The sequence below is a fragment of the Fusarium graminearum genome, chromosome 4, assembly GCF_000240135.3.
Source record: "Fusarium graminearum PH-1 chromosome 4, whole genome shotgun sequence".
NCBI classification, from domain to species: domain Eukaryota; kingdom Fungi; phylum Ascomycota; class Sordariomycetes; order Hypocreales; family Nectriaceae; genus Fusarium; species Fusarium graminearum.
In genome coordinates, this window is record NC_026477.1 from 4,063,756 (window position 1) to 4,079,860 (window position 16,105).

Here is a 16,105-nt window from a genome sequence, read left to right on the forward strand (position 1 = left end):
TTTGCCAAGGAAGCACATGACGCTGGTTCCATTGCAATAATCTTACTGAGATCTTGTTCATTGGCTGCGAAGCTCTGGGCCTACGATGTTATCTCTCGGCATCTTTTGTTGGATGGACTCATAGGCTTCGGTACTTACACGTCTACCTTGGAGAGCTACGCTTCCCCAGTATATAGAGGTGCTGGTCCACAAGAACTGTCGTATTCCATAATCATTGACACTTTTCTCCCTTTGCCTTGTCCTGCTCCAAATTGCTTGTCTCCTCTATACTTCCTTCTTTCATGGTGCAGCAGCGAACCCTGATTGATACCAATCCGTGATCCCTAGCAACAATGGGTATACTAGGCAAGATATCGAGTGCCCTGGCACCTCCGCCTCCCAAGGCTGATGACGGACGCGACCAATGGCCCTCCCGTACCGCATATCTCCTCGCATCTTGTGGAGGCGCTGTAGGGATGGGAAACATGCTCCGCTACCCGTCCCAGGTATACAATAACAACGGTCTACAGTGGTTCGTGCCCTATCTGATGGCCGTGTTTCTACTCGCCATCCCCGCTATGGCGCTGGAGATCGCTGCTGGTAACGCCTATCGCGGCGGAACAGTAGTTGCATACAACTCAATAAACAAAAGACTCAAAGGAACTGGCTTCGCGCTCAACTACGTCGGCTTCGTAGTCGTTACATACTTTGTGCCTATCCTTGCTTGGGCCATGGTCTATTTCCAAAAATCCTTTACGAGCCCTCTTCCTTGGGCTGGAGATACCGAGACCTGGTTCATGTATGAGGCTGTTGGTTCTGTCGATCCTGATACTTCGGGCCGCTGGGTTGTGCACCCTGGTGTTTCCCTTGACGGCCGTCTCGTTGGCTGGAACGCTTTCACCTGGTTTACCGTCTGGATTTGCATGTTTCGTGGCGTCGGTCTCACCGGAAGAGTTGTGTATGTCACAATGGGTCTCCCTGTTATCATGGCGATCATACTCGTCGGCCGCGGTGCATCCCTTCCCAATGCAGGTGAAGGTATCAAGATGTATTTCGGCAGCTGGCATAGCGAAAAGCTTGCTGGCACTAGAATCTGGCGTGACGCAGTTGGTCAAGTCTTTTTCTCAACTGGCGTCGGTTTTGGATACTACACAGCCTACGCTTCATACAACCGTCGATTTTCCAACGCGGCGCAAGACGCTGTCATTGTTGTTCTCTTCAACAGTTTTTTCGAGGCCTTTGTTGCCTTTGCTGTCTTTGGAATCATAGGATACCTTGGCATGAAGCCTGAAGAAACTGGTGAGATGGGCAGTTATGGCCTAGGCTTTATGACGTATCCTGAGGCGTTTGTTGAGATGCCTGGCTCCAACTTCTTTTCCGTGGTATTCTTCTTCACTATCATGCTTCTAGGTATCAGTTCTTCGTTTGCAATGCTTGACGCCGTGATGACCTTGATCATGGACGCCCCGTTTGCCAAGAGATGGGGACGACCCTGGGTTGCCACCGCTATGGTTACGATCTGTTTCCTTCTCTCCCTTCCTCACTGCACTGAATTTGGGTACTATTTCATGGATGGAATCGACCGATGGATCAATAACATTGGCCTCGTCTTTGTCGTGTGGGCTGAATGCGTTGGTGCCACCACTTTATATCGATATCGGGATGTTGTTGGCCAAGTTGGCATGCCATCATGGGCTTCATACAATGCCGGTTTTCTTGGTGGCCAGCTTTTGGGAATCACCGTTGGCCACACTGTTGCACCTTGGGCCGGCGCAGTTACTGGTTTTGGTGTCTACTTTATTGGTCTCGCTGCCTCCCTCTTCCTCGGAAAGGCACCAGATGCGTACGGTAGTCCAAGACTCATGACCAAAAACAAACTCATGTCTGTCTTCTACTACAACGCTTTCTACTCTGTAAGTCCGAATATTACTATCAAACCAATAAGAACTTGCTGACCGATTCGCAGGGAAACATGCTCAGGCATGATCTTAACAGCGTGATAGGCGTTGGTAAGAACTGGTCTCTCCCATTCATCTGGGCTCCCATGCTCCGCTATGTTTCAGGACCCATCTTGGCCATCATCTTCAGCCTGGCCTACCCCAGCTTCGACGAAGTCAAGAACGACCCTCTTCATATTGTTGGATTTATTGTTGCGCACTGTCTCCTTCTGTGGATCGTGATTGGTTATATTTTCCCTCGTTGGTTTGATGTTTTCAACATTCATGAGCGCCGTGAGGATTGGAAGCAACCTTATGCTCCCAATATTCTGCGAGGTACGACTGATGCACAAGAGGCGGGTAGTAATGAAGCTGGCACGTCGAGTGGAACGTCCTCAAAGGAGTAAATTTGTGATTCGGTCGACGATCTCGTTTTTTAGTCTAGTGTTCTGGACTGCGTCCTCATGATATTACAGCTATATATATCTTCGTTATCATTTGGCGAATGACCAAATCTTCTCGGCGTACTTGGTAATAACTCAATCATAATGTTGACCTGTCGACTGCCTGCGTATTGTGTAAACACTATTTGGCTTACATTGCAATAAGTTAGTCCGAGACTGCAAATTATGTACTCCTTATTATAAGTCTATTAATATGCGGATTCATCTATCTTTTTTCTGCTTGTCTTGATCGTCCTCCCTTCTAGACACGATACACGCTTCCTCCTTTACATCAGGACACAGTGCATTCGGCAGAATGAAGCCTGCAATTCTTTTATACGCTTTACTGGGCATTGCTCAAGAGGCCGCTGCTGCTGTTACTGATCGACAGTGCTTATGTGATGACTAGCAAAATACTAACTGTGATTTACTAAGTAATATATTCCCTACTCTAAAACATATTCACGGCAAGTCCTAACCCTGATCTACTAATTTCACCAAACTTGATTGGCCTAGTTCAATACACTCTTCCGCTTCTCAATAGGAGCTTCGTTGATGGACTGCTCATCGTCTGACCAGTAGTGCAACTCCTTCTGAACTGGCAGCTGAGGGGCCTCAGAGCCTACCTGACGACTGAACCGGTTAAACGCAATGAAGGTATTGTTGTCGCCAGCAATCGCATTGTTGGGCGTAGCAACACGCATTGAGGCACGGTGGACTTCGACTGCATCTTCTTTGATCATCTCCTTGCGGGTAAAGTGATAGAAAAGATTGAGGGCAGGGATGGAAAGGCCGTGAATAACGATGGAGAATAGGACGAGCCAGTATACGGTAGGTGCTAGAGCGCGAACCAGATTGGTTTCCTCCTCGTCGCCCTCGCCATCTTGAGGAAATAACTGACGAGCATGCTCAACGTAGAAGACAGCTCCAGCACCAATGGGTCCGAAGTACCCCATGAAAAGGGCGTCCTTCCAGCTTTTACAGACGGCGGGCATGGCCTTGTAATAGGTAAGAATAGCTGGTAGTCGACGGAAGACAAGAACTAGGAAGCCGAGACCAAAGAGGCGCGGGAGAGTGATACCCGTACCGGTGGGGTCATGGAAGCTTTCCCAGGGTAGAATTGCACCAATGTACATGAAACCGCTAAAGTTGAGGAGAATGGTTATGCATGCATTGACTTGATCATGGCGCGTCTCGGTTTCGCGGAGATAATTGCCATCCCAATTGAGTGCGCAACCAGCGGCGAAACAGGCGAGAAGATCGTCGGTTCCGATAGCTCCGCAGCTGCCGACGATGAAAAGGCCCAGTGTTGTTGGGAAAAGAACGTATGACTCGTCGTCAATATACTTGCTGAAAAAGAATTAGTTTAGCAATGACCCAGGGGGACGGGATTAGGGAATCATGGAGTACGTACTGCTTGAGACCAAGCTTGATAGCTTTGCATGCTCCATATCCAACAATGAACCCATAGGCAATGGATAAGGCAAAGACATACAGCCAAGTCTCGACGAACCAGGTTTCCAAGGCATGGGCGACACCGCCACCAAGACGACCGACCTCATCACTGCGACCTATAAGTGCATGAGTAGCAGTTTGGCCGATCTCGGCAGCGGAGCGAGCTGCAACGCCATCAGTGCCAGCACCTGGTACATCAGCATGCCGAATAAGATACGTAGCGAGCATGAGGAACAAGAAGCCAAACCCTTCGTTTGCACCGGCCTCGGCTGAGATGATCTCTCGGAGTGGGCGGGGCACAAACTTATCAGCAAATGGACCTTTTGCTATTTCCTGAGAGAGGATCGGATCGATGCATGTAACACAGGAGGCAATGACGAGGGCTGCTAGGAATGTGATGTTGGGTATGGTGACCATCACGCAGGCCGATGTGCAGAGCCACATGACGGTCATGATAGGCAACAGACAGAGTGCCATCTCTTTCCATCTCGTGATACAGTACTTGGCGGGGAGTTGGTAGCCGGCGATGACAAGCTGGACACCGATCATGACTCGAGTGACGCCCTTTGTAGCAGTGGGTTAGTTCATGGCTGGACTGAGGTCTCAGGCGATGATGAAAGACATACCAGAGTGATGGCACTCGTCTGACCTGGTGTTGCAGAGCCCCATTTCTCACTTTCTATGAATTGGGCTGCTATAGGACCTAAGGCGACTCCGAATATGACAGCAGGTACTGGGTAGTATTAGAAGGACACAAGGATTAGAAGAATATGGATAGGTATACTGACAAGCTTCTCCAAGATACCAAGCCTGCTTGATCTTGACCGAGATGATTGCGTAGAAAAGGATGAATGTGCCTAGAAGAATGCACATATGTAAGCCAAGAACACATACCAAGACGGTGATGGCTGGGCGCCACGCAAGACAGAACATGGGCGTGGAGACCTACCCAGTACGCTGAGCACAATGTTCAACTCGCTGAGACTCAAGACAGGCATTTTGGCGATGGAAGGTTGACAATCTAGGCGGAAGCTAAGACGGAACAAAGGAAACTAGGAAAGAAATCACAGCAAGAAAAAAGGGAATAACAGAGGTCCAGCCTGGAAGAGAAGAGAATGAGAGGAGAGGACGAGAATGGAAAAAGACGACGGGCCAAGCCCTTTTCTATGGGATCCTGGATAGTCTGTTTTTAGAGTCCTCAGATCGCAAACAAGATTAGTATCGCCAAGATGTCAAGGCAAATGGAGAATCCCGGACTTTGAAACGATTAAAACCACAAACAGTCACTAAAGTTAACTAAATTTAACTACATAAATACAAATATTCCATGCAAACGCAGAGATAATGAGTGAGGCAGAGAAAGGCCAAGAACAATGAGTCCAAAACGCCGAGAACCGCCATCGATTCAACACATGTCTCAAGGGTTTGTCCAGAACCTGTGAAGGCAATTGAGAATGCTTGTTGAAACCCTTGGCAGAATATCGTAGTTTAGTTATACAGTGTACTACTGGCTTGGCGTATGGGATGGCCTTGGCGATCGGCATCTGTCAATTTTGGTACAGGTTAGAGTCAGCTCAAGACATGGAATGATGAATGAGACCGCTGACCAGTAGACAGAGAATAATGAATAGGAACAAGGAGATAGAAAATTTCATGGCTATTAGCGCAATATAAATGTAGTAGTGAAGGTTCAGGCGCGGTTGTGGTATGAGACCTGCGAATTTAAGCTTAAAAACAAGAATGCCAAGCATATGCCGTTTCTACATGGGGTTAACTCGCCACACGATGTAACGATCGAAAAGTTTTCGTATGAGATAAGAAAGAACAACTCCTGGATAAAAGATTCCAAAGCAACGTGCTTGTTCTGTGCTGCGCGTTTTGCTATGACCTCTTGTTGCGTATTCCCACAATCGAAGAAGACCCAACGGGATACTCGGCCCAATCCTCATAGCGTAGCATTTATAGCATTGTTCACTGTGCTATACACTCTCGAATAGGCAGGTAATCAGTAGAGCCATTAATATTACAACTATGACTATCCCCATCATGCGAACCTGTAATTGCCATGATAAGTAAACCATTTAAGCTGGTACTGTTTATGCATCATGATCCAGGCTACCCGGGCCGGGATCGATTGTACATGTCGGGGGTGAAACGTGCTTTATCGATGTCAAACAGATTGTGTGTGATCGGCGCTCACAGCCCGGAATCTTTAGTATATGGACCAATCGATTTAATGCCGCTATGATAGGATACGCATATCGTATCCGTGGAGGCTTAGCCGCCATCAAAGACCCGCGCTGGGAACCGCAACCGCCTATCGGTGTCGATCTGAGATCCTGGGGCTTTGGTGGCAGAAGTAGTTCCTCGATACGATACATCCGATAATGCTGCAGTATTTGTCGTAATTACTTCATGTCATGTCTCCCGAAGTGACCATCAAGGTTCTTCTTACTGTTCAGGCTCCAGCATCACCCCAAACAGAATTCAAGACAGCATGTCTTTACAGGGATATAAGACATGCTAGGCCTTGGTTTCCACCCGCGAGTATTCTGATACTGTACATCGTTGAAGTTTGCGTTTGTTTACACGCCGAGTGAGTTCTCTTATCAACCTAAATATAGTCATTTATAGAAATCCACAACACATCAGTCTTGGCTCAAGATGGCTGGGACCGGGAATTTGGGAACCCGGCTTCTCTTGGCGGGATACAAATTAAAGTGATACGTATATGATCTTACAAATTGGTATTATAAATACATCTGACCGGTCAAAAGATAGCAAAACGAAAATGCAAACTAACTTTAGATACACAAACATCCATCGCTTGTCATTCTTGCCACTCGAGTCTAAACCTTCTTCTTGGTCACCACCTCCTGCACTTCTACCCCTTGGATACTACCCCGTCTCTCTTCCTTCTCCATAAACTCCTCAACCAGGCCCTTAAAGTCAGCTGGCAGATACGGCGACGTAAGTTCCTCATATCGACCTTTCTTGCGATGCGTATTGACTTCAAGATCCTTCATCAGCATGTTACAATAAGGCAATCCCTCAAACACCATGTCAGGCAGATCAGCACCATAGCCACAAGGGAAGCGCCACTTTCCCCATTGTGTGTGTAGCATGATCTCATCTGTGATCTCTTTGTCGGACGAAGGAATGGATCGGATCTTGCCTGCCAAGAAAGCGGCAATCCAGTGGCCTTGAATCGTGGCGCATGTCGCGGTGCTGACGGTTGAGATCATGCCTGCAAAGGCAAGATCGCGGGACTTGACCATTTGTGAGGGAACAATAAAGCGGTAGTATCGAAGAGGGTCGGCTTCCTTGGCCTTGAAGTTGAGTTCGGGTTGTGACTTGAGACCAGGATACAACGACAGAACTTGTGCATCAGCTGCTTTGCTGAGTGCACGCTTCTTGTCCGGCGAGTAAGGAAGACCAAGCTTGTCGTCTGCGAATTTGATAGTGGATTCCTTCTTCCAGCCTGTTGAGCAGATGATAGCATCTGTCTCAATAACCTTGCCGGAAGTAAGGATTGCTCGTTTGGGCTCGAGAGACTCGATATCGTCGATGTGAACTCTAATCTTGCCCTCCTTGACAAGATCGAACAGAGATGAATCGTAGTTCAAGATACTCAAACCACTTCCAATCCAATAGGCAGAGTGCCAAGGCTTAAGCTTCTGCAGCTCAGGGTGTGAATCATATCCATTGGCAGAGATAACATCACCACTAAGAACCTTCCAGAACCCATTGACAATCAATCTTCCAATGGCGGTACCATGGAGAAAGTCCCTCACGCCAGGATAACCATCAGCTTCACCCCATGGACAAGGGCTGAACCATGTCATCCAGCGGATGTTGAGAAGTTGATCCAGACGCTTCTTCAAAGGTGTGACGAAAGGCGGTGCGATCCAGACGGGGCCGTTGCCGGTTGGACGTACTATCAAGTCGACTTCTGCACCATCATGGACTAGGGCGTATGCTACGTCAAAGGCGGATTTGGCACCACCGACGACGATCGCCTTCTTGACCTTTAGATTAGGTGCCTCTTGGCAGAAGTCCTTTGCGTGGAAGAGTGGAGCGTCGAACAATTCTTCGTTCTTATAAGAGGGCATGTTTGGTGTCGAAGTCAGACCCGTAGCGAGGACGAGTCTAGCAGTATTGATGAAGCGATTTCCAGCAGGTGAGTTCACAGTTAGGCGCCAGCCTGCAACTCCATTTCTCTCGACTAGATCAACAGCAGTATGGAACTGCACTTTGTCATAAATATCGAAGTGTTTGGCAAAGTCTGTAAGATATCGGTGAAGCACGGCGCCAGGAATGTGAGTGTTGGGTCCGACGCCATATGTCTCAAAGGCCATCGGAAAGTCGGGATATTCGTAGGTTCCTTTCATGTTGTTTGACTTGAGGCCTGGGTAGAGTCTGTTCTTAGACCATGTTCCACCGCATGACTCGGCCGATTCGAGGACGGCGAGAGAAGCGGAGGGTAGGATTTGGCGGATGGCTTTGGCAGCGGCGAGGCCAAACCATCCTGGACAGAATTAGTTCATGGACGGTGATTGATAGGGCTCAGTGAGGACGTACCAGCTCCCACGACTACTACATCATATGATTCAGTCATTATGATTGGGGTGAGGATTATGAATTGGAGTATTCAAGATCGTGTATCCTCTGTTATGATGAAAAGATAGTTTATGATGTTGTTTATCGAGAGGCGAATCAGGGCTCTATATCTATCGTACCACAACCCTTGCGGATATCCCCAAACTCGGCTGTTTCGCCCGCTGCCGACTCCAGTTACAGGTCATCCCTGCCCTGAAGGCTTAATGCAACCCATCAAATGCAGTTCGGAAGTGTCAAAAGCCACGAGATAGCAAACAAAGACCATCCAAAGACCGATAAGACTAGTGGTTACCCCAGATTTCGACGTTCCGTAGTCGAGATGATCTCCATTCCGACCCCACGTTTTAGTGCTTTTAATCGCCTATCTTGAGCTACGGAACACTGAAGATAGCGAATTTCAGAAGCCACAGGCCCTATCTGGTTCCGGACTGGGGTCGATTGATTGTTTAGTGGCATTCTTGTGGCATACTGTATCACTTAGTGCGCAACCAACATCGCTTAGCAGGGTACGGCCTTTCCGATCGGAAGTTCCGTGGGCACGGAATCCACAAAGTGTCCTCTTTAGCTACCGGGGAGATAATGTTAGTACCTTTCCGTAAACGATACCATTGGCGGATAAGGAAGATACCCCAAGTCCTCAATTCGGGGTAGTCGGGGAGAAGGCTTGCGCACGGATAGCTTCATCTATATATCTCACACCAAGATACCGACCTGACACTGATTCCCCATCATTGACCAACCAAATAACACAACATGTATGCAGATATCTCCAAGCCTCCTGCTCCTCTTCCCCAAGCCAAGCCTCAAACGGTAGCTGAGGGCATCACACTTTTGCCTCCCCTGTCGAGATTGGGACACGGTCCAGGCCTTGTTATTCTCCATCCTGACTCAGACAAGCACTTGGACATTATTGATGGCGTTCCCTCAGCTCTTGTCAAGTGGGCTGAAGAGGGGTATGCTGTTGTTGAAGTACAGGCGAAGGCTTTCAAAACAGATGCTGGTGATGTTTTAAAGAGTGCATTGCAAGCATTGAGAAGTTGTGATGGGTTCGTAAAAGATAGCAAGATTGGACTTATTGGTAAGTTACCCTGTATTGTATCGTCAGATGAATCTGCCTAACTGTTGTGCTAGCATATGATCCTCAACTATGGAACAACCTTGCCCCAGTCGTTACCAACAAAGACATATCCGGTGCCATAATTTACGCCAACGCAGCCGACCTGTCAACGCTCCAAGACGCTACGATCCCTACACTTAAGCATATAGCATCACGCACCTCGAAGCTCGAGCGAAACAATGGATCAACAACATACTCCTACCCGTCGGTCAAGTCTCACTTGGTAGCGGTTCCCTTCACCGAAGACTTCAATTACTCGACCGAGTCGGTATCACACACAAGGAATTTAACATTTCTCAAGCCGTTGACGAACGGTCCATACTTCGATCTCGAAGCTATATGGGATGAACATACATATTATGAGTTTGCGGATAGGTCGGTGGAACACACCATGAGTACAATGGTTGACCAGCCTTATGTTAATCACGTTCCTACTGTGAGTAATTATGTTCATGGATAGGTTGACAGAATGAGCCCTAATGAGAGAATAGTTGACGGGTGGAATTGGTCGCACGTCATTGTCAACGTTTTATCGTGATAACTTCATTTTCCAGAATTCCGATGACACAGAGCTTGAGCTGATTAGTCGGACCATCGGTATTGACCGCGTTGTCGATGAGTTTCTTTATAAATTTACACATGGCAAAGCTATTGACTGGCTGTATGTATCTCCCTTTACACAGACCAACTGAACCATCACTAACATGCAACGCACAAACAGTCTTCCTGGCGTCCCGCCCACTCATAAGAAAGTGGAAGTGCCTTTCACAGCGGTAGTAAATATTCGCGGCGATCGACTGTACCATGAACATATTGCATGGGACCAAGGAACTGTTCTTGCTCAGGTCGGTTTGATGCCACAGTATCTACCATTTCCTTACCCTGTCGAGGGCCAGAAGGAGGGAGCCAAGTATGAATACCGTGTTCCAGTCACGGGCATTGATACTGCGTTGAAAATGAGGGATCGCAACTCGGTGGCCTCAAATGACATGTTTGGTTACAAAGTTAGGGAAGTTTAGTTACGGAATGAGTATTTTACTATTGTTTGGTACCAACACTTGCATACCTCTTCTTTATTCTGTGAAATAGCGTCGTGTAATTACTTTTACAAGGCCAATTCACGATAAGAGTGTTCTCATGTAAAAGGTAATTAAACCCGTTATCTTCCAAGAACGTACTGGGATAGCGGTCCTTCGCGTATCTCTTTAGTGCAATTTAGGCGATAAGAATGAGCTTTTGTGGGAAAGGTACAGAGTAGTTGGTTCGTACTCCACATCCTATTGCAGTTCATTACGAGAACGCGGTTTTGATCACACACGAGAGTTGCAACCTCAACAAGTCTACTATGGAGCTGCCTTTTTGAGCATCCAAAAGCTACGGAAGGCCTAAACAAGGTAACAATTCAGTCTCTGCAGGTGACGCCAAGACACGGCACTTGATGTCTCGCCAAGACACGGTTGCAAGCGAGCAACGCAACCCTGTAGGTGAATTAACCTTGACCATACAGTGAAAATCTGTTCGGTTCAGTCTTCATCCGACACCGGGCCGCCTCTATCAAGACCCTTCGAAACAGTTGCTCTCTAATTGGCCACTTGATTCAAGACCACTTCCCAGATTCTTGCTAGTCTCGGGGCGTATGAATCGCAAAGTTTATTCCTAGTTCCAAAGAGATAACAAGTAACCCTGCTAGGTACCCCAGTGACAGTCTTGGTCTAGTTTACCCCGCATGGGTCCCAAGATCAAAGCCGCCGCTAAAGAAGGGATAATAAATAATTCTAGCACCGCGTATCAGTTCGGTTTGCCAACTTCTCTCCTCGACTTGACCATCTCTACGCCACCGTAACTCTCAACCAACCTCGTAGTTACGGTCTATCGTATAACCAAAGTTCAAAGTCAACTGTAACAAAATGTCTCAGGCCAGAGGCGTCAAAAAGTCCACCAACCCAGAACCCGGCAAACGCCGGACTCCTTATGCTCTCCGAGCATGCGAAGCCTGTCGCCGTCGCAAAGGCAAATGCGACGGACGTCAACCGTGTCGCCATTGCGCAAGTCGTCACCAGAATTGCAGCTACAACGCCGGTCTAGAAGCCAACGATGACTGGCAAGCGACAACACAAAGTTTAATTCCCTCCAACTCGAATATCTCTAAACCCGACCAATATCCTCCATCGAATCACTCAGAGCCGCGCCAGCCGGACCAAAACGCAATCGTGGACATGCTATCGAGTCTACAGGCGCAATTAAACAGTCTTGCTGCCCAAGTCAACTCGAACTCAAACCCAAACTCAAATAATCACCAAGAAACGAATCTGCCATCACCTGTGACAATAATTGAGAACGCGGCAGCAGTTATCAACCGAATTGACGCCGAAAACGCCAACTTCACCTCCAATGACGACACAGTCGAGTCACCAATGTCTTCAAAAACGGTAACGTCTCAGAACTTCTACGGGCCAACATGTCCAGACTACGCACTCAACGTCGGTCAATTGAAACTACGCCACAGTCTTCATCAACGCCAAGTCCAATTAGCGAGTATCCATGAAGACGGCGATCCAGATGAAGACGATGTCGAAACACAGAATGGCCAATTTTCCATGTCACCACAGAACATCGACAAAGGTGACCCAGCTATGCTTCTCGCATTCCGTTCCATCATTAGTCTACAAGAAGCTATCCAGTTGTTATATGTTTACCACGAGGTCGTTGGAGAGCTTCATCCTGTTGTCGATATCGACGGGCTCGTCATGCAGACCAAGTCATGGTATGCAGATGCTGGAGCTGGCGTGTGGGACGTCGTGGCTGCGAGCACAGGAGCGGAAGCGTATGAGTTGCTTCTGATCATGAACCTCTGTCTTGCTATCGCATTGCGGGCAGACTCCAAGGTGGGAAATATGAACACTGAGGGCTTGCTCCGGGATAGCTTTCAAGATGCCGTCAACGCAAAACTTGCGGCGCCTGCCAATAGCATCAGGCATGCTACAATTGTATTTCTCAAGGTACGCATTATCCTCAATGATCCATATCTTTGGCTTACAGTGTGTGTAGGGCTGGTATGACTTCTTCCAGGATATGCCTCGGTCAGCTTGGCGTATGTGCGGCATTGCAGGGCGCATGCTGATGGAGCTTGGACTTCATAATGCTGAAGTCTTTAAACACACATTAAAATCAGAAGCTCAACGGACCGAGGCTTGCACCTTGATTAGCAGTATCGTCATTCTCGATCGGCAGTGGAGTTATGCAACTGGTCTACCAATACACTTTCACGAAAAGAGCTTCAGCTCAATTTCGACCTCATCGGTGAGTACATCAGATCTATTTACCGCTACGCTTACTTACAAAACCAGGTCAAACATCCTTATTTAAAAGCCATGCTTTCCTTTATCCTCATCAGCGACCGCTTTAGTGAACCACTCTCCAGCGCAGCCAAAGGCGAAGGCTACAACGATGAAAGCTCATTCGAATTAATGACCTTTCAAATCGAACAGTGGCGCAAGAAAGCAGTTGGTGAATATTCTATAGCGCAATGCCACACATGGCAAACAGACCCGTCCACAAGACCACCGACATGGGCTATACTACTTAATCTCCGTGCCGAATCAGTCAGAAGTCAACTCCTCAAGCCGTTCTTCTTTTCAGAATCGGATATTGAGATAACGAAGAAGCATGTCAGAGCAGCGACAGAACGGGTTTACGATATCATCAATGTCCTGCACACACTCGACCTTACGACAGATATTTACAGGAAGCAACATCCCTGTTATCAACACATACTTGCTTGTACATCTGGACTTGCATTTCTCCTCATGGCGTTCATCAAGCAAAATAGAAGCAGCATGGTTCCAAGTCTAACGCCAGACCTGGTAGAGTCTCTGGGTGGAAGCTTTAGCATGGCAGTCAACCTCACAACAAAATACACCAGTCGATCACGGTCAGCTCGCAGACTTGCGAAGCGCCTCGTGGAAATGCGGCGCAACCTTCTTAGTCTAGGTATCCTAAATGCCGAAAGTCCTGGAAGCCATGAGGGACTGGACGGCGTCACAGAGTCTGTTAGACGAGCGAGTCTTGCGCAGACTGGATTTTCGGGTGGTTATACTGAGTATTCGCCGCCTTTTAATACTAATTCTGTCTTCGGAAGCGGAATCGGAATGTCTGGGGTGGATACAGATATGCAGATTGGGTGGGATGATCCGATGAGGTTACAGTGGCCGCTTGGGGATGTAAATCATATGTTTTCGGAAAGCATATTCTAGTGGGAATTGTGTCTTATACCATTGGTTAAAGGTCTTATTCTAGTCAATTATAGCGAATGCTACTGTATGAATTCCTTAGACGCACACTCTTGATGCATCAGGATCTGAATATGGAGACTTGAACTTCAAGAATATACAGTAATGCAGTATGTATTGAATGTTTTGGCTGTGGTAAACTGTGCTATGTATTGTTCAAATACTATTTGGCCTAACGGTTTAAGCCTTAACAAAAACTCCATGATCAATCTCCTGAGCCTTTCCTTCATACTTCCACTGCTGTACATACGCTTCTCCTCCACCGGGACAATCGAGTCCCTTACCCTGTCCGTTGCAAGTCGCATAAGCACCCAACAAACTTCCGACAAACTGACCTGCACCAAAGCTAACGAGTCTCGCCTCGGCGGTCATAACATTGACCTTCTTGCCATTGTGTTCCGCCCCAAGGTTGTAGTGAGTCGCATTAGCGGTTTCGATGAAGAGACGAATTGATCCATTCTCCCAACCCTTGGGAACGGGTACTGTCTTGGGGGCGGGTGGGCTTGGACCAGTGGCGCGGAAACGGAGTGACAGTTCGGACTTCTTGTTACGAACGATGCCGAGATCGATATGGTCGACTTGTGTGCGGAAGACAGTAATGCCTGCTTCCTGATCTTCCTTCTTGGGCTTAAAGTCAACGTCGATACTGAACTTGAACAGTGTGTGTGTTTGGCGACGACCGATAAAGGCCACTCCACGCTGTCCTGATAGTTCGATCTCATTGCCTCCGATCACACCGGTCACGTTGTTCCTGCTGGGAATGATCTTCATGCCCTTGGACGAGAGACTGAAGGTACCTTCTCTGGGTACACGATGATGAACAAAGTGTGGAGGGATCTTGCCAGTCTTCTTCAAATCATAGTTATCCGGATCACCGTTGAATGGTCCATTTCCAGGGACATTTCGTGTAGGCTTTGGAAGAAGGTTTCCTGGCATACGGCCGCGCACAGGCTGAAGAACAGGCCACTCGCCCTTGTTCCAAGTCGCGTTGAAAAGAACAGCTTCGCGACCCATGGGGGAAACGCCTTGCTGTGTGATCCTAGTGGCTAAGCAAAGACCCCACCAGTTTCCCTTGGTGTCCTGGAACAAGTCTCCATGGCCGACGGTCTGGAAGTACTCGTCTGTTCCGCGGTTTGTCAGGATGGGGTTGTTCTTGTAGGCCTCATATGGGCCGGTAATCTTCTTTGCGCGCGCGATTGTGATAGCGTGGTCTTCTGCTGTTCCACCTTCTGCAATCATGAGATAGTAGTACCCGTCGCGCTTGTAGATATGTGGACCTTCAGGCCAGACACCGCCCGTGCCGTTCCAGATGTTCAGCTCGGGAGTAAGCGCTCCCGTTTCAAGGTTGAGTTCTTGAAGTGTAATTCCATGAGTCGCTGAGTAGACCTTTCCATCATCATCCCAAAACAGATCGGGATCGATATGGGTTGGCTTGAATGTCACAGGATCACTCCAGCTTGCCTCGTTCCAAGGGTCCTTGGTCTTGAAAATAACACCAATGATATCACCAACCCCGAGATACTCGCAGATGACGTAGTATTCACCCTTGTGGTATCGGATTGTTGGTGCGTACATGCCCTGTTGTTGTCCAACTGTCTTCCAGCTGATGCCAGGTAGTTGTTTCTCGCGGTTCCAGACATGGCTGATGAGACGCCAGTTGACCAAGTCTTTGGATGCATAGACGGGAAGACCGGGGAAAGAGATGAAGGTTGACGTGACACAGAGAAAGATGCCATCTTTTTGGATGCATGAAGGGTCAGAGTGCCATCCTGGAAGAACTGGGTTGGTGAACGTAGAAACGTCTGTGTTTGGCTTGTCTGGAAGGGCACTTCCCAACGCTAGAAGCGGGAAGAGGAGAGACGTGAGAAGCATCTTGGCGACTGAGCAAGCCCTGGTCGATTCAATAGGCCATGGGTACGATGGGCCCTTGGTGAACTTATATGTAGACCAGAATTTAGCCACATTGCGGGGAATAAGACGAGTTAATCAAGAACGGAAGTAAGTTATTGTAATTGACGATGCCGATTTGACCGCTAGTAATTTGATCCTTGCTGCACCGTCATAGTTGGATGGTGATCTTGTCAAGAATCATGCTGATTTGAGGGGTCCTTGCATATGGGACCATGTTGATGTTACTCTATCTAAATAGGCTGATTCAAAACTTTAGACGTCAGTGTAGATAATCTCGTAATGGTGGAAATGAGATGTGTGTATGTATTTTAGCCTAATTGTCTGTGCAGATCTACCCCAGACTCACCCACGATC

General features: G+C 48.0%; 6 protein-coding genes across 6 annotated transcripts; 3 read left to right on the forward strand and 3 right to left on the reverse strand.

Annotated features, from left to right (window-relative positions):
* Nucleotides 1-332: 332 nt before the first annotated feature.
* Nucleotides 333-2,323, forward strand: FGSG_07634 (uncharacterized protein; the record flags this gene model as incomplete). The annotated part of the gene is made up of 2 exons (XM_011329119.1): nucleotides 333-1,892; nucleotides 1,946-2,323. 2 exons carry the CDS (start codon nucleotides 333-335, stop codon nucleotides 2,321-2,323), a joined length of 1,938 nt encoding a protein of 645 aa, XP_011327421.1.
* Nucleotides 2,324-2,871: 548 nt separating this feature from the next.
* On the reverse strand, nucleotides 2,872-4,812 carry FGSG_07635 (uncharacterized protein; the record flags this gene model as incomplete). The annotated part of the gene is made up of 4 exons (XM_011329120.1): nucleotides 2,872-3,709; nucleotides 3,774-4,378; nucleotides 4,441-4,493; nucleotides 4,764-4,812. The coding sequence occupies 4 exons, from the start codon at nucleotides 4,810-4,812 to the stop codon at nucleotides 2,872-2,874; spliced, it is 1,545 nt and encodes a 514-aa protein (XP_011327422.1).
* Nucleotides 4,813-6,663: 1,851 nt separating this feature from the next.
* On the reverse strand, nucleotides 6,664-8,432 carry FGSG_07636 (uncharacterized protein; the record flags this gene model as incomplete). The annotated part of the gene is made up of 2 exons (XM_011329121.1): nucleotides 6,664-8,342; nucleotides 8,396-8,432. 2 exons carry the CDS (start codon nucleotides 8,430-8,432, stop codon nucleotides 6,664-6,666), a joined length of 1,716 nt encoding a protein of 571 aa, XP_011327423.1.
* A 755-nt stretch (nucleotides 8,433-9,187) lies between these two features.
* FGSG_07637 (uncharacterized protein) lies at nucleotides 9,188-10,570 on the forward strand (the record flags this gene model as incomplete). Its single annotated transcript, XM_011329122.1, has 4 exons — nucleotides 9,188-9,512; nucleotides 9,566-9,987; nucleotides 10,106-10,212; nucleotides 10,273-10,570. 4 exons carry the CDS (start codon nucleotides 9,188-9,190, stop codon nucleotides 10,568-10,570), a joined length of 1,152 nt encoding a protein of 383 aa, XP_011327424.1.
* Nucleotides 10,571-11,458: 888 nt separating this feature from the next.
* Nucleotides 11,459-13,926, forward strand: FGSG_07638 (uncharacterized protein; the record flags this gene model as incomplete). Its single annotated transcript, XM_011329123.1, has 5 exons — nucleotides 11,459-12,550; nucleotides 12,600-12,642; nucleotides 12,724-12,851; nucleotides 12,899-13,749; nucleotides 13,884-13,926. 5 exons carry the CDS (start codon nucleotides 11,459-11,461, stop codon nucleotides 13,924-13,926), a joined length of 2,157 nt encoding a protein of 718 aa, XP_011327425.1.
* A 94-nt stretch (nucleotides 13,927-14,020) lies between these two features.
* Nucleotides 14,021-15,712, reverse strand: FGSG_07639 (uncharacterized protein; the record flags this gene model as incomplete). Its single annotated transcript, XM_011329124.1, has 1 exon — nucleotides 14,021-15,712. The coding sequence occupies one exon, from the start codon at nucleotides 15,710-15,712 to the stop codon at nucleotides 14,021-14,023; it is 1,692 nt and encodes a 563-aa protein (XP_011327426.1).
* Nucleotides 15,713-16,105: the final 393 nt, after the last annotated feature.